An 18,309-nucleotide genomic window follows, 5' to 3' on the forward strand; every position below is an offset into this window, starting at 1 on the left:
AGTCCAGCCGCCTCGACGGCACCTTAAACTAAATTACCTCGCGGGCGGGGTCCCGAGGCGCGTGCGCGCGCGGGCGGGCTGGACGGGGTCGCGGGGGTGGGGCGGGGAGAGAGAGAGAGAGAGAGAGGCCGGGAGGGGCGGGGAGGAGGAGCCAGGTTGGAGAAACGAGGCGCTGGTTGGCCGCCGCTCGGCTCAATGGGCGGGGCGTCTCTTCCACCGCCATCCACCACTGCTCACTCACTCACTCACTCACTCCCCCCCATCCCCGCTCTCTCTCTCTCTCTCTCTCTCTCTCTCTCTCTCCCCCCGCTGGCCCAGGTGCTGGTTGGCGGCCTCCGGCGCGCCCCCGCCGGCGCGCGCCTCCCACTCCTCCTCCTCCTCCTCCGCTGACTCCCTCCCCTCGAACTCGGCTCGCCGTGCCCGCGCGCGCCGCTTTTCGCCCGGGCTGCGCTCGGACATGGCGGCGGAGCTGAGCGCCGAGCGGCTGCGCTCGCTGCCCGCCAGCTGGAGCTTCGGCATCAGCCGCGGTGGCCGCATCTTCTTCATCAAGTAAGCCGGCTGGAGCGGGGGCGGGGTGGTGGTGGTGGTAGAAAGCGGGGAGGGGGGAAGGGAAGGGAGGGGAGGGCGGCCGAGGCTGGGTGATTCCGGGGGGATGTCGAGCTCCCCTCCCTCAACATCTTTCCCTTCTCTCCCCTCCCCCCACACCCTTTGGCAGCGAGGAAGCGAAGAGCACCACTTGGCTGCACCCGCTGACGGGCGAGGCGGTGATCACCGGGCACCGGCGCAGCCCAGGTAAGGCGGGCACTTTCCTCTGGAGGGCATCGGGCGGGGAAGTGTGTGTGTGTTGGGGAGGGGTGTGGGGGGGAAGGGAGGGAGTTGTTTCCACCATCCCTGCTTTACTTTTCCCTGCCCTGCCCTCCCCTCCTCTCCGTGCACCGGTGCCCCTCGTCTCCTGCCCCCCTGCTGCCCCCCCCCCTCCCGTTGCCTCCTTCCTAATTTTAAAATTTCCCACAACCAAAGCAACATTTTAATGCTGCCCCGTTTTTCTCAACTCTCCTCCTCTCCCTTGCCTTGCCTTCCAGCCTCTCCCTGAGTTGGCCTTTGGCCACCGAAGCTGACCCCCTTCTCTCTCTCTCGGACTTCCTTAGGTGTATATTACTCTGCATTTCTCCTCTCCCCCCCCACTTTTCCCAATTTCCCCCCTTCTCGGTTCTGCCATTCCCAAATTTTCCGGTTGGTTCCCTCCCTCTGCTGCATCCCTCTAAGCTTTAGCCTATTGTTTCACTGTAATTGAACATAGACACCCATCCCAAAAGTTTTGTTACTTGGCTGGCCTTTTTTTTGTGGTGGTGGTGTGGGGGGGAGGGATGGGTATGGCAACTCAGGTTTGGGAAGAAGAACCCGTCCTTTTCTTTCCTTCTGTGGCTCAAAACTTTCTCTCTGGATAAAAAAACCAAAAAAAAAACCCCAACCTGTTTCCTTGTTTTTCCTTGACCTTTTGACTCACCTATTTGCTTTTCTTTGTGCCACTTGCCCTTTGGTTGAATGCAAGATTTTTTTTCCCCCCCTGTTCAGTTCAAGACTACTGTACTGTCATTTATTTTGTGGCATTACGTTTTTCTCTGCTCTGTGAAAATTGTTCCTCTCCCTCATAACTTGAACCAAGGAGATTTTATTAATTGTTTCACCTTTCATGCAATCATCACTGAAATACCTTCTCTCCCTCCCTCCCTCCCTCTCTCTCTTGCTCTAACCTTATCTCTTTGTCATTTTATCTGAAGCTCTTCTTGTGGGATCATAAACCTGCCCACTCCTTTCTCACACCCCATCCCTTTCACAGCATCACCTTGTCTTTCTGTTCTCCCTGTTTATCCTTTAACCAAGTAATTCCTAAGTTAAGGGTCCTGGACTTCGAATATTGTTTTGAACTCTGTCTAAGGCAAGTCAGGCATCTGATTGGAGCATCCCTGTAAATCCATTGTTATCTCCTAATGATTGACAGTTTGGGCATCTATGGCCCTGTATTTATCAAGTAAAAAATTCCTCTGGTTTCTTTGTCATCCTTTAAGCCAGCTTTCTCCCTGTGTTTAAAATGCCTTTTCCAGCAGTATATTGACTCTGGATGAATATTAGCATCCCTGTTCCAATTCTGACCAGGACCTCTGTTACTAATCTACAAAATACTCGCGTTATTGCCATCACATTTCTATCATTTATTTTCAAGTTATTGCATCCTTAAACCCAACTAACTTTTAAACTTTCTCATGTATGCTCACTTTTGCTGCTTTATTAGCCTACCTCTCTGCATGGTTGCTACTCTTCTGTCTCCAGGTACCCATCCGGAGAACTAAGAGATGCCCATGTATGTTATTTGACTGCATTTGCTCAAATGAATATTGGGGCGGGGGGGTTAGACTCTGCCATTTGTTTCTCCGGAGACGAAAAGCAGCAGAGAAGGTTCTGGCTGGAAAAAGAATAATTGGTTGCTGGTATAGCACATCAATCAACAATGCCATGGGGAAATGGGTGTTGCTATTCAGCAATGCAATTGCTCCCCCCCTTCTCTTCCTTTTATGCAACTGGATGTATGAAATAGGGGGAAAAAAGGAAAGGCAATCCAGGGACATTTGGATTAGGACGACTGGTCTGGCATTTTTGCATTAATTTTTTTTTTTTTTTAAGATTTCATTAGTCTTTGCTTTTGACTCCATGTGACCTGGGAGCAGTTTCAAGGCAGAGTGAAGTTCTTTTGTTTATCTCTCTTCCTAGTCATAGTTATGGGAAATGTCATGGGATAGTTTATAGCCAGCTGTGTTTCAGAGTCAGAAACCAGAGCTGCTGGTTAATTGAGAAGAGTTCCCTGCTCCTTGTATAATTAGTGTTTGTGTTAATTGAAAAGTCCAGCAGGTAAGGGGAAGGGGCAGATGCGCTTGAGTAATTTGGCTGTTGAATGCAATTGTTTTTCTCCTGTAATTCCATCCTGGTCTTAAATTAATGCTTTTGCCTTTACTGAAGGAAGTTTTTTTTCTTCTTACATTTCAGATGTATTGTGTTTCATTCTGCCATTTAAATAAGTGTTTTGCTTTGTTTTGTAAGTGCCAAAATATGTTAATGTCTCTAAGAGAAAAAAAATCAGTTTTGGTTGCTTTTAAGGTATTTTGGATAATGAACAAAGCCTTGTTTTTAGACAAATGGAATTTCTTCTTCAGGCTTGCATGGCGAATTCCGAATACTCTTGTGATAATATTTGGATAAGAAATTGTACCAATCAGACCTGCTCTTTTACTCTTACACGGAAATAACATGTGAAAAGCTATATTACGCTGGCTTGTATAACCTTTTAATTGTGATTGTGGGAACTTGTTATGTTTATCTTGAGGAAAGCATCTCTGAATTTAATTGCTCTTTGTTTATAGAATGTTTACCATGCAGAAGTGTTCTACATCAAGGTCCCAAAATAGCTTTAAATGTCTCACCAAAATATTCTAACACCCAAAGTATTTGAATTACCTGTGCTCAAACATATATATGGGACTATTATAAAAAGCAAAGCCAGCTGTATTTATGCATAGTGCAGTAGGTGAAATGACTATTTTAAGCGGTGAGCCTTGTAATTAAGCACAGCTTTAGTGATCTATTTTCTCCACAATGCTTTGTTTTTTGTTCTAAAGATGAGATTAGCTTTTGAATTTTGTTTTTAAAAGGAGATTCAAAATATTGATGCTTAATTGATGACTATAGAGAAGCAGCATATCTCTCTTGCCTCGTCACTAAATTAATAGTGAAAATTAAATCTCTGTACTACAGATAGTCCTCGACTTACAACAGTCCATTCAGTGATCGTTCAAAGTTACAATGGCACTGGAAACTGTGGCCGTTTTTCACAGTTTCAGTCTTTGCAGCCTCCCCGTGATCCTGTGATCAAAATTCAGCTGCTTGGCAATTGGTTTATATTTAGGACCATTGCTGTTTCCAAGGGTCATGGGATCACCTGTGGTAAAGTCAATGGGGAAACCAAATTGACTTAACAAGAGTGTTAATTGCAGTGATTCACTTAACAACTGCACCAAGAAAGGGTATAAAATGGGGCAAAAATCACATAACAAATGTCTTACTTAACAACAGAAATTTTGAGGTCAATTGAGAATTGAGGATTACCTGTATTGGTTTACTTGTGGATGCTTCCAAGTAAAACTTGAAAGTATAGCTAGATCAGGGGGGTCAAACTCAATTTCACTGAGGGCCACATCAAGATTGTGGCCCCCGGGGGGGTCGTGCCAGGATTGGTGTGGCCAGCTCGACGTCACTCATGTCGAGGGTGCCTTTGGTGGCCTGAGCGTTCTGCCACCGAAACTGGCTTCCAAGATCCATTTTTGGCTACAATGGCCTCCTGCAACCCTCTGTCAGTGAAAATGGAGCTTGGGGAACCCTTCTGAGCTCTGTTTTCACTGGCAGAGGCACTGCGGGCTAGTCCTTCACTGTTTCCAGGGCGGCCCTGCAGGCCAGATCTAAACACCCTGCAGGCCAGATCCGGCCCCAGGGCCTTGAATTTGACACCCCTGAGCTAAATGTTGATACTTGGACATCAACTATGTGTAATAATATTTCACTAGATGCCATTTTAGTAGTTCAGCTCAGGTATTTTATGATTGGCACAACAGCTACATGAAGTGAATGAAGCTAGTTAACTTAAGATGTGGGAAGACATTTTTCAGTATCTCTATCTGTAGTTGAAGAGATGAACTATAATACTCAGGAATATTTGTGGCAATACTTAAAAGTCCTTAGGATTAGTTATTGAGCTGTGTTTTACTTTCATAATTTAAATCTTATTTGCTCTTGAGTTCATAATGAGTCAGAATTTGGGGCATCTATGAGTTATAAAATTGTTTTCTTTTGAAACATTGTAGAATAAAAAGCTAAAACAATTGCAAATGCTTAGTGCAATAAAATGATTTTCAAACATATGATGAGACTATTTTTTTCTACTCTAGATCTACCCACAGGTTGGGAAGAAGCATATACTTTTGAAGGTGCAAGATACTACATAAAGTAAGTGAAGCTCAGCATGCAATATTTTGCTGAGCCTGCTTATTACTATATACTTTGTCTTAAGGAGCCTTATATTCTTTTCAGAGGGCAGTTTGGTGGCAAGATGGATGTGTGAGATAATCTGTAGAATGGGATTTTGCTATGTAACAACAATGCCTCATGGCAGTAGTTTAAGGGAAGGAAGAATGGCATATGTTTCTGATTCTTGCAGTGATTGTTTGAGATAGGTGAAACTAAGGAATAGCAATTTGATCATGACAGCTAAGGACTACAGTATTTGTAAAGGTTTGTCCCTAATGGGAAATCCAAATTTCTCACATAAAAATCCAACTTCTGCACTTATATCCTATATTTGGGCCACTCTAGGATGTTTAAATTGGGAGTTATGCCTTTCTGTGCCGTGGTGCTCTTATTTTGATGGAAAATGTAGTGTGGGCTAAGGAAAACATAAAACCCCACATCCATGGGAGTATTGTATATGTTTGCCATCTTGAAATATTTATTGAAATAAATAATAAAAGTGGGTAAAACATCTAATAAATAAAATACACTTACATTTGAAGAAAAACAAACAAAGAGTTACTGCTCTATGGGTCCTCCTGCCTACCTAATCTGAGTCTTGGATGGCTGCATTTATCTGTTTATATCTGTGACCCTGGAAATGTGGGGTAATAATAATAATTGGAGGATTTTGCAGCATGTGAGGACTTTTATTACATGATGAAAAGCTTCAGAAAACGGTCCATATGTATTTCTATTTAATTTCTGGCCATTGAATAAAAAAGAATGGTTTCAATACTTTAGGTAGTCTTGGGAAAGTGTTCTTCATGGAATGTAGAGAAGCCATTGGTAGTTACCATAAATAGCATCATGGATGGTTAGACTATGTACTTCTTTATTCTATAAAAGTTTGAGATGATGTCTGTTGTCCTACATAAAGAACCTACTACTTAGTGACAAACCTGGTGTTCTCGTTTTGATATTCTTAGGAAATGGACATACTTGTGTATTAAATGTGACTCTGTATTCTACACAGAAATACAACTTATTCCACTAAATTTCCTAATAGGCCATTGGAACAAAATACTGCAGAATAATGTAGAGAAAGAGTGGAAAATGCTGAAGTCAGTAGCATATTGGTTACCGTGCTGTTTTTGTAGAAAATAAGCATTTTTGAATTTTCCTGTTTTATGATTTTTGTGGTACGTTTAAGTACAGGATGTTATCAGAACTGTTAAATGGTGGGCATGTGGCTGATAGTGCTTCATCATCAAGTTATTCTGTTGTCATTGAAATAATTATCTAAATATTATGCCGAAGCTCAGAAAGCATATGCTCCTCTTCTTTAAAGCTTTCTTGACATAATTTGGTAATGAAATGTTGTGCGACTCTCTGGTGTAAATATGCATATCTTGCAGAATGCATTGAGTTTATGTGGTGGAATGTAATCCCAAGAGGAAGGGGCTCTTTTCCAGGGAGCAAAGGGACAACGTAGCTTGCAATCTTGGATATGCAGGGAAAGGGTAAAGATGGACCCCCCTCCCCAGAGGTTTATCTAACAATGATGCAAATAATCTGGCAATAGCTTTAGTCTGGCAAGATTCCGGTCTATAGATGAGCAACAATAGAGAAACTACTGTGTCATTCTTGGGGCTGACAGTTCATGTCATACAGAATATTTCGATAGGTGAGTGAGATGGGCAGATTCTAAATTTAATAAATACAGGTCCTCGACTTATAATCATAATTGAGCCTGGAATTACAGTTGTAGGCTTTGTGGATCGTTAAACAGGTCATCATGGTGGTTGACTTGATTTTCTGATATTTTTGTGGCAGTTGTTAAGTGAAGCACCATGATTGTTAAGCGAATTCATAGTCATTAAGAGAACTCTGTAGTCACCAAGTGAACCCATTGTCGGTAATGGTGGTATTTTCCAGAAATCAGAAGTAACCAGTTTCTGGCAAAAATAAAGTAAAATTGTCAATTGCAGTCATGTGACTATGAGGGACTATAAACGGCCATAAATGTGGGCCAGTTGCCAACTGTGATCACATGACTGAATTGGGGGAGGGTGGCTATTAGAACTTCAAATCTGGGTCATATGTACTTATTTTGGTTTTGTCGTAACTTCGAACTAAGCAACCTGTCATAAGTCAAGGACTACCTGTAAATAAATACCTTTGTCATATAAATAATAAAAATGGCAGCTTTTCTACCTTAGGCTGGTAATCCATTTATTCTGGCAGTGAAACATTCTTCAGAGATTGATTCACAAAATTTCTTACAGCTGGATGTCAGATTCTTCTCTTGAGAAGAGCTCCCATTCATCTTTTTTATTTATTAAGTTTCTGTTCCTTAAGGTAGATTAAATCAGGTTAAGCACATAAAATACAATAATATAACAATAAAACTACCTGACACCTCTAAGGATCTAATAGTTTGGTCTAGCTGTTTTAGCTGTGTAAATTTGCTTGTATCATTCGCTTTCATGTTTACATGTGAGCCTAGAAAGGCACTCAAACTTTGAACTCAGATCTTTAGGATCGTTATAATTTTCTCAGCACAGGCTGTATTTGAGAAGGCAAATGTCAATTGTTTAGGTCTGAGATTCATAGATGAAAATGGTATCATAAAACTACTATAGACATTCTAGCACTTGACTGATCTGGCAAAGATATTTACACATGAAGCTTCTAATCTCACCTGGTATTGATTTCCCTGAACCGTGGAGAGGGTTAGGGTTTAGGGTTAGGGTTATGCTGTTGTGGTCCTTCCATTTGCAGAATAATAGAACTCAGGTCTACCATTTGATCCCTAACTATTTAGTCATCTTATGAAATGCTCTGCAAATTTTCAGAAGGAAAACTTGTAAAGTGAAAAATGAGGAAAACCTATATGCAGTCATAACATGCAGGTAGTCCTTGATTTATGACCATAATCAAGCCCATGATTATGGTAGTTATTCCTTGCACTTGGAAGTCAAGGCATTACATGACTGGAACTGATTTTTCAGCATTTTTTGTTTCCTTTCTTTAAGGAAATCCATTATACCCAATTAGGCATTTTTTATGAAAACCAGAAGTAGATGCCAAAAACCAGTAAACAATGTCAAAATTTGTGGTGACGTGACTATGGGATGCTACAAATCGTTATATATATGAGCTGGTTGCCAAGCACCCAAAATATGATCACATGAGCATGGGAGTACAGGGTGCAGATGTTGTAACTTCAAAATTAGATCTTCAAATAGTGTTTGAGGGAATCAGTCATAACTTTGAAGGGTGGTAAGTTGAGGACTCTTTGCACATATTTGTTGTATTTATGGCAGACTTACTTGAGACATCACTAGAAAGCAATTGCAGATTTGAAAGGCTTGATCTCAAACATAGATAAAATAACAATATGATTACTTAATGAAAGCAATGACAGGAAATAGCTTGTTCAAATTGCAAGAAGGATTGCAATGAAGTTTCCTAACTATACATTTTCATCAGGTCCTTTAATGAACTGTGATTATAAACAGAGGTAAAGAATGTGGTGAAATCACAGAGAGAAACAGCAGTGATTCCTATTAACAACCAAGAAACCTTTTTAAAAATGACCACAGTAAAACAAGGAACATGTTCTCTTTCCTCAGTAAAATTGCTTATGACAAGCTAAGCTAATAGCAATTGTTTATCATTCCATTTTTTCACTTGTATCTTCCATCATGCATTTCCAATATTTTTCCATGGGATATTTGATGCTTCTTCCATAGGCATGGTACATATTTTTTTACAAATGTAGTTTCTGGTCTGGAGTTAGATCTGGAGACTTTCTGAATTATGGCTGTCGTACCAATAAAATCTGATAAGATATCTTTTTGCAAACAGGTGCCATCATAGATAGCTTGAACATTTATTGCATAAGTATTCGAAATCATATGGGGAAATTTATACTAATTAAAAAGAGTATATGATATTCATAACATTAAATTACTGTTGTCTATATTGTTACCTGTTTTTCCTTCTTGATGTTGTTTCTGTATTAATTACATACTGGAAGTGTTCTCCAGAACAAAGACTGGTAAATGCAGTCTATTTGTTTTGGGTAATAAGGTTTTGTCAGAAGTTGTGATAGCATTTTACTTTTAATGAGCTTAGTGAAGGATTTCAGGTTTTATTGTAATTCAATTTAGTAGAGGAATACAGATACTGCAGTTTGATAGTACGGGTTAAAGGAAAAAAATAGATTAGTTCTATCTGAAAAAGTAGATACTTCTAGCATTGGAAAATCAACTATTTTATTTACTAAGAATTTAAAATAGACAAGCGTACTGAAATTCCTCATAAACAAATTGTTCTTTGAATAATCAGAATTTTAATGCTGAACCCTAAAAAATGATATTTAGTTCATAGTAGATTTCAACTCATGGAGAAAATATGTGGACAGTAAGAGTCAAAAAAGAATTGATGGCTTGTAATCAATAATGTTTTCAATAGAGAAAAGTAATTGAAAATAACTTCACTAGTTTCCCTTTTACCATAAGTTGCTATATTACAAACTTAATTGATACTTTGGTACTATCTCTTACAATGACTTGAAGCATCAGTTAAAGTACTTCGGGAAGTAAAAAGGGAAAAATGATCTAAGTGAAGCATTTTCTCTCTCAATTTTTTTCGTGTCTCTCCATTTCATGTTCTTGTTCAAGAAAAGTGAATTATCTGTATTGCATTTTGCATGTATGAAGCCACCTAGAAATCAGAAACGTATACTTAACTTCTAATCCCTGGTGCTTTCTTTGCGCTGTGTGAGAGAACAGGTGGCCCCAGAACCAAGCTAGTATCATATTGATCTTTTGTTCTGAATTGGGTGGTGTTTGGGGTGTTATCTTTCTGACCTGTGAATGTCCCAAACAAACACAAAAAGCAGTGTTCCACTCTGCTGATTTTGCTTCTAGTATACATTTTTTTTGCAAGGTGACAAGAGGTCAGGCACATAGATAATTGCAAGAATGTTTGACACTGTTAAAGAGATGTTGATATAAATATGAGATGTTGACAAGGAAGATTTATCCCAGTGCTTAGTATTGTGACCATTGTATTCTTCAGTTTTATATCAACAAGACATAGTATTCTTCCAAGGAAAAAATATTTTCAGATTAAAATTTCTTCCAGATTAGTCATTGATAAAGTCTTGTCTGGTGAGAATTTTAGAAAAGTTAGGAATCTGCATTTGGAGGGCTTACACAAAGAGGCTACAGATAATCCTCAACTTATGACTACAATTGAGCCCAAAATTTTGATTGCTAAGCGAGAGAGTTTTTAAGTGAGCTTTGCCCCATTTTATGATTTTTCTTGCCACTGTTGTTAAGTGAATCACTGCAGTTGTTAAGTTAGTAACACAGTTGTAAAGTGAATCTGGCTTCCCCATTGACTTTGATTGTCAGAAGGTTGCAAATGGGGATCACATGACCCCAGGGACACTGCAGCCGTCAATGTGAACAGTTGCCAAGTGCCTGACTTTTGATCACGTGACCATGGGGATGATACAACGGTTGTAAATATGAAATTTTTATTTATTTCTTTAATTTAAATAGGTGGTCATAAGCCACTTTTTTTCATTGTAATTTCAAATGGTCACTAAATGAACGGATGTAAGTCAAGGACTAGCTGTATGTTGTCTCATGCATCTTGGCTCAACTTTTCTATTTTAAAATGTCCCAAGCTTCATGGTTTTTTAGCTTAGCATATTAGTTTTATTATCTAATGTATAGTTAAGGTAAGAAGTCACTTTGTCAACTATTCCAAGGGACAAATTTACTTAAAATATATTAAACATAAGATCAGTCTATTTTCTATTGAAGAGGATGGCCTTTGTCTACAGGGAAATAAAGTATTGTTTCCCAAACCAATTAGAAAGGAACTGGTAAAAAAAACAGTGTTTCAACTTGTGTTGCATTTAGTTAAGGGGGTGATTACCCGGAAAGATACAAGGGATTAGTCTTGATTTCTCCATGTTTACTTATGTTTCTTCGATTCACTGCCAGTTTTCTGCACTTGTGAAATGTTCTTAATTGAAATGTACTGCTAACTCTCTTTATTTTCCCATGGTAGATGCATCTTTGGGAGGCTTTCAATTATGAACTCTTCCTGACAAATTCTTTTGCTTTCCTGAGTGCTGAACCTGAGGCAATAACACTGCTAATCAGATTGGGGTCTACAGCCACTACAGTAATATAAATGTTAATTTAGTTCTGTATTCTGACTCCACATTAGGTCAAAATGTCTCTTCCAAGAATCTAAACACTGTACCTAAACATTCAGCATATCGTTCCCCCCCCCCCCCAATGCAAAACTAAATTAGAGTACTTCATTGGCACAGCTTCACCTTTTGATCTGGGATTACTCAAACCCTCTTATGATCAGATAAAATAGAAGCTATAAACATTGAATATATCCTCTATTTAGGATGTTCATGGAAGCAGCACCGCTGTCCTTAACTTTTAATATCTGGAATCAAATTTGTTCTTGATTATCAGCTTTTTACCTTACCATCAAGCTACAAGCAATCCTGAGTTAACAAGGTGAGTGAGACTGAAGTAATTGGGATCAGGAGCTCATTGCTGAGCTATATGGTTGCAAAGCACGATGTCATATGACTGTGTTTACTTTTGACAGCAGTTCCGGTTGCAGTCATTAAGTAAATCCTACACAATTGTTAAGCACAGCGTTATGTGAACACCATTTGCAACCTCTTGATGGCATCCCCATTGACTCTGCTTGTCAGAAACCAAGAAGTGAAAGTCACAAATGGCCATGGGGACATTGCAAATGGCTGCCGTTTTAAGAACAGATATAAAGCATCTCATTCAGTGCAGTCATAACTTGAGTGGTTGTTAACTCAGGACTACCTATATGTCTATTTAAACACACATTTAAATAATCTTTATGGTAAATCCTTGTGGGGGAAAAGGAGGATTGGTTGAAGCCAGTCTACAGTCATTTGCCTTTGTTTACATCATTTGCAGAATTCTATAATTCAGTGTTATTTACAGCCAATGATAAATTATAATATAAAATGATGTAAATTGCTTTTGTTGATTGGACTACTTCAAAGGGATGGACTTTGTCCATTAAAGCATAATGAAGTGGTATATAAGTCTAAGTGCTATTGTTATTTCTTTTTTTTTCCAGTCCATAGTAAAAAATCTTGGCCACAGCATTCAAAATGTACTCTATGAATGGTGTTGCATAAGACTGACATTTTATTCTATGAGCGTTGTCTCTGTATCTGTTCTTCGAACAGTGGGTAGGCTGCCTTAGTGCCTTTTCCCCATTAATATTGAGAGATGGGAATTTACTTTCCAAGCGAGGGGGATTATCTCTGCGCTTTTGATGTTCCATGCCTTTGCATTGTAGTGCTCATTCACTTAACGTGCATGCCATTATACGGTCAGTGAGTAGGAGTGCTGTCACTGTTGCAATTCAGAAATAAGATACGTCTATTTTCCAGCAAGTATAACATGGTTTCATGCATATTAGCACATTCTGGAATGTAAGTGGAAAATTGAAATCCTTCTTTGAAAAGGTTGTTTATGTTAGGATTTAGAGAACTGCAATTCCTTTTGTTTCCCTGATATCCCTTTTGATCTTTTTCTAATACTTCTTTGGAAGTACTTAGATAAAGAACATATCAAATCCTCTTCTTTGACTATCGAGAAGAAAATAAAAAATATCTGCTGTAATCATTCATAATATGAAAGCTAAACTCTATCTGGACAGTTAAAATAATGCAAAGCTGTTTAATGTTACGAAACTAAAATTGGATTAATTGGGAAGATACTTCAGATCCAGAAACCAATAATAATCTCTATTCATTTTAAGTGGCTCCACTGTTTTTCAGAGACAGATGCTTTTTTTGCAGACTTGGTTTGACTTGTTTAATTGAATAGAAGCGAATGAACTACGTATGACTTCTGTTCACTATTTGGGCTTTCGGACCTCGATCTTAATAATTATAATATGGAAGTTCCTCAATATCAAATGCAGGTTGCAAAGATCTGTTGAAAAATCCTACATTTTCAGACCTTTAAAGCAGAGATCTTTATTTTGTGGTCTTTGTTGTGTAGGAGAGCCTTAGGATGTGTCTTAGGATGTGTGAATACATATAGCCACATCTTGGGAGATTGCCAGAATATTTGGAGTGAAAAGATTGGCGCTTTGTAATTTTGGCAATCACCCATGGAATTCCAGTAAAAGAGTGTGTGTGTGTGCGTGCCTGCCTGCCTTTGGAGTCTCATGAGTATCAATTGGGTGGACACAGATGCTAGAATAGCATAGCATAGCATAGCATAGCATAGCATAGCATAGCATAGCATAGCATAGCATAGCATAGCATAGCATAGGATTCTTTATTGGCCAAGTGGTTGGACACACAAGGAATTTGTTTTCGTGCAAATACTCTTAGTATACATAATAGAAAAGATACATTCGTCAAGAATCATCAGGTACAACACTTAGTGATAGACATAGGGTACAAGAAGCAATCAAATCATAGTAGGAAACAGTCAATATAAATTGTAAGGATACAAGCTACAAACTTACAGTCATACAGTCATAAATGGGAGGGGATGGGTGATAAGGAGTGATGAGAAGATTAATAGTAATAGTAGTGCAGACTTTGTAATAGTTGAACAGTGTTGAGGGAATAATTTATTATACCTATAGAGGGCATAAAGAATAACCTAAAGTACAGAGAGTAACTTAACTTAAAGTACAGAGAGTCCTACAGTTCAATTAGTGACGGTTCAAAGTTACAATGCTATTGAAAAAAGTGACTTACGACCGTCTTTCAGAGTCACGACCTTTGCAGCACCCCCATGATCAAGTGATCAAAGTTCAAATAGTTCCTATTTATGACGGTTGCAGTGTCCCGGGACACGTCATCCCTTTTTGTGACCTTCTGACTAGCAAAGTCAATGGGGAAACCAGATTCACTTAACAACCCGGTTACTAACTTATCAACCCCAGTGATTCACTTAACAAGCATGGCAAGAAAGGTTGTAAAAGTGGGGCAAAACTTATTTAACATACATCTCACTTAATGACAGAAATTTTGGGCTCCATTGTGGTCCTAAGTCAAGGACTGCCGGTACAAATGGAAGATCAGTTAGCCAGGCAACAATCAGATAAATGTGGTTTAAGCTCATTCCAAGAAACAAGAGTTGAGAAAAAGCCTCGACAAGCCCTTCTCTTAATTCATATGATGATGGACAGAGGAAGCACATTGCAAGATTTGGTTCTAATAAATGTAGTTTTAGACCCATATGGTATTTATTACTTAGTGTAATCTATCTTATAGGACCAACCATATCTTGTTAACAGCCAGATATATATTTTGTTACAAGTCCTGCTTATATGACAGTGGTCTGCATTAAGAAAAAACTCAAAAACTGCTGCTATTTAAATTAGCAGAAAGCTTTCTGTTATCAATAAACAGTTCATAAACTCATCTTCCTTCCTTCCTTCCTTCTTTTAAATAAGGAACCTTCTTCCATGTGGCTTCGATATTGACAGACTATAATTGCTGCTTTCCAGGTGAAAACCATTGAACAGTTTTTCAGGGATAATTGAAAAATTGTAGAAGAAGGAAGGGTGTGATGTAGACACTGGTTTGTGTTTACCATGTGAGTGGAAAGTTGCACTCAACCTTGTCTTTAACCATTTCAGTATTTTTGACAGCTGTTAGCTATAGTATATATAGCAAGGGTAGAAAAGTAATCGGTAGATTGCGGTCTGATTTCTGTTTTGATGAATTTAGCAATCCATTTTTTTTCCTATCTCCAGGGTATTTTTTTTTTTGCAGTTTACATTTGATGATCCTCGGTTTCTCATCTTATAGTTGAGTTGACCTTCTCTTTTTGTTTATTGAAATTGGTCAGGCATGTCAATTAATTAGGAGTGACGCTTCCTTTACATAGCTGGTAGTGCTTTGGCTCTCTGTGTGGTGAAAATTGCAACACTGCAGTGGCGGATAAAACATGGTTATGTAAATCTATGCTAAATGGTAGATGAACCACTGGCTTCAATTTTGTTTCTTCTCCTAGCAACCATTGTGAGCTACACATTATAGGCATTTGCAAATATAATACACAATGTAGTGCTTTATGGAGATTTTAACAAAACAACTACATAATTCAAGGCACCTACCATGTAGAATGTGTGTTGCTTTTTCTTTATAGTGGAAATAATTATTTCCATTTTCTGCTTACACTCATTGTCATTATACAATTGAAATAACAGCTAAAATAATGAATAGCAGTTTGTAAAGTTGTCACCTGAGTCTGCTTGAAGTTACAGCGCTATAACTTAACCAAAAAGTATTTGTCCCTGTAAAAGTTCTACAGAACATAATAGTAAAGTGATTTTCTACTTCAGAAATAAAAGCTTGTTATTTAATGGCAGAAAGTGAGATTTTACGCATTACTCAAATAAACTTGAGGCACACAAAGATAAGGTAGAAGGAACAGGAGGTATCATAGCTATACGGGGACAAAGCAGATAAAACCAAAGCTATAGGACAGAATTATCATTGCAGAATTATCTCAGATTTCACTGCCTCAAATGTATCTGAACAGAGAAACATAAGAGGAAATGAGTGGGAATAACAAAATCATCTTGCATGTGTATGATCTTTAAATTGTTGGAAAATGAGGATGGATTTCAAATAAGTTTAATTTTTTATATATATCTGGGTGACTTCTGTCAAGTGAAAGATTTGGACAATAATTAAAAGGCAAAAACTTTCTGAGAAAGAATATCAAGGCTGTAGAATATCAAATACTATAAACCAACTAGAGTTGTCTTGAGGAAATGGGCAGCAAAGAAGTTTAATAAACAAACTTCTAATGAGAGATGTTGCTGTGATGTTATGGGGTAATCTTTTGTTTAAGCTATATGACCTGTCATACATCAGAATGTACTGTAATATTATTTTTTCCTGAATCCTGTCGGTGTCATAATCAAATCTTATTTTTCCCCACTGTACTTTTTCCTCTTCTCCTTTTACCTGACTTGGATGTAATTGGGAAGTTTTGCCTAATAGTAATAATAGTAAAAATGAGGTTTATTATCTTTGCCATCGATATCACCATGGAATGCCTTATCAAATTTTATTACAAATTTAATTCTGCCATTTAACTGCATAGGCAAGATTGGTAGTAAATGTTTTTATTTAAAGATCCTACCCCATAAATTTACATGCATTTCTAGGATTACACAATATTAGTTTTGGATTCTTAAAAGGGCAATGCCTGGAGTGATTGGCAAGATAAATTGCTTGGTGTGAGGTATAGATTAATTGTAAGGTAGTTACAGTTGTTATAGTGTATTAAAAGAACTGAATAGTAGAACAGCCCTGTTGTCCAAGGTTGCGTTATTTCTCACAAACACTGTCACTGAATGTATCTGGGGAAAATGAATTGTATTCTATTAAAAGTTAGGGCTGTTTCTTTTTCTTTTTTATTTCCCGTAGTGTTTGAGGCTAGGTTACCTATCCTTGCTATTTCAAACTATCTTGATTATTTATTCATTTAGCCTATTGCAATTTTACAGTTAGGCAGAGTTGGTACAAAGTACAAAGTAATTATTTGTAAATTATCAAGATGCTCACATGCCTATTTACAGTACACCACAAGGGTGAATTAGCTCCATACCAGAAGGATGAACGGTGTCCTGCAGCGCCATCCAGGACCTGCTCTCACTACCGATGTCGCTGGACATTGCATCCAGGCAGGTCCAGCATCAAAACACCGCCATGTTTCCCACTGAAGTGGTACCTATTTATCTACTCACAGACAACATGCTTTCAAATAGCTAGGTTTGATAAGCTGAGACGAGTGACGGAAGCAGACCATTTATTATCAATCAACTGTGTTTACTCTTTTTAAATCATAATGACAACAGAAACTACCCAAATGACCCTGATCAAAAGTTTACATACCCCATTTCTTAATACGGTGTATTGCCCCCTTTAACATCAATGACAGCTTGAAGTCTTTTGTGCTATGTGTGGATGAGGCTCTTTATCTTCTCAGATGGTAAAGCTGCCCATTCTTCCAGGCAAAAAGCCTCCAGTTCCTGTAAATTCTTGGGCTGTCTTGCATGAACTGCACGTTTGAGATCTCCCCAGAGTGGCTCAAGGATATTGAGGTCAGGAGACTGAGATGGCCACTCCAGAGCCTTCACTTTATTCTGTTGTAGCCAATGACAGGTCGACTTGGCCTTGTGTTTAGGATCATTGTCATGTTGGAATGTCATAGTATGTCCCATGTGCAGCTTCCGGGCTGATGAATGCAAATTTTCATCCAGTATCTTTTGATAACATATTGCATTCATCTTGCCATCAATTTTAGTTGGTTTACCTGATAGTGGTTTGGTTTCAACAGAACTCCTCATTTTCACTTCTTGATCAGTGTTTGAACACTGCTGATTGGCATTCTCAATTCTTTGGATATCTTTTTATATCCCTTTTCTGTTTTATACAGTTTATCTTTTTTTGCAGATCTTTTGACAATTCTTTTGTTTTCCCCATGACTCAGAAGCCAGAAACGTCAGTGCAGTACTGGATGAAAGATGCAAGTGTCTGTCGAGAGTCCAGGAACTCATTGACCTTTTATACACACTAATTACAATCAAACAGATCACAGGCAAGAATGGTTACCTTTAATAGCCATTCAAACCCCTTTGTGCCAACCTGTGTGCATGTTATCAGGCCAAAATCACCAGAGTATGTAAACTTTTGATCAGGGTCATTTGGGTAGTGTCTGTTGTCATTATGATTTAAAAAGAGTAAACACAGTTGATTGATAATGAATGGCTTCATTCAACCACTAACCATGAATGAAAGAAAAGTTTTTGTGTTACCATTCATATTCTCTGAAAAATGGCCGAGAAATCATAAATTCTGCCAGGGTGTGTAAACTGAAGAGCACAACTGTATATTCCATGTGTTGGCTGGTTAATGTAGTTAGTACATTTAATGAGGTCAGTGGGTGTGGTGGTATGAACCCACTAATCTAACTGTTGGGTTTCTACAACATGATTATGTTGATTTAACCAATTCCTGAACTTAATATAATATGCTGCACCCAAACCAATAAAGTATATTGTTGCTTAATATGATGAAACAGTGAATTTCTTCCTATCGAGACTAGACTAAACTAGTTTAGCATGTTGCACTAACCCAGCTGGTGGATAATAGACCAGGTTTTGCCT

At 38.6% G+C, this 18,309-nt stretch overlaps 1 protein-coding gene across 32 annotated transcripts in view; it reads left to right on the top strand.

The window, feature by feature from the left end:
* The first annotated feature begins 204 nt into the window (after positions 1 to 204).
* PLEKHA5 (pleckstrin homology domain containing A5) overlaps positions 205 to 18,309 on the top strand; it is a 203,985-nt gene continuing 185,880 nt past the window's right edge. For 8 of the 32 annotated variants that reach the window (XM_087935159.1, XM_087935170.1, XM_087935163.1 and 5 more), the window contains exons 1-3: positions 283 to 549; positions 716 to 792; positions 4,995 to 5,052. In XM_087935159.1, coding sequence (XP_087791285.1) covers positions 458 to 549; positions 716 to 792; positions 4,995 to 5,052 — 227 coding nt within the window. In that variant the 5' untranslated portion in view covers positions 283 to 457. Of the gene's footprint in view, positions 550 to 715; positions 793 to 4,994; positions 5,053 to 18,309 lie in introns of all 32 variants that reach the window. The other 24 variants (XM_087935165.1, XM_026712748.2, XM_087935166.1 and 21 more) reach the window with 8 other exon arrangements.

Source organism: Pseudonaja textilis, chromosome 5 (assembly GCF_049901715.1).
Source record: "Pseudonaja textilis isolate UNSWEBS1 chromosome 5, rPseTex1.2, whole genome shotgun sequence".
NCBI classification, from domain to species: domain Eukaryota; kingdom Metazoa; phylum Chordata; class Lepidosauria; order Squamata; family Elapidae; genus Pseudonaja; species Pseudonaja textilis.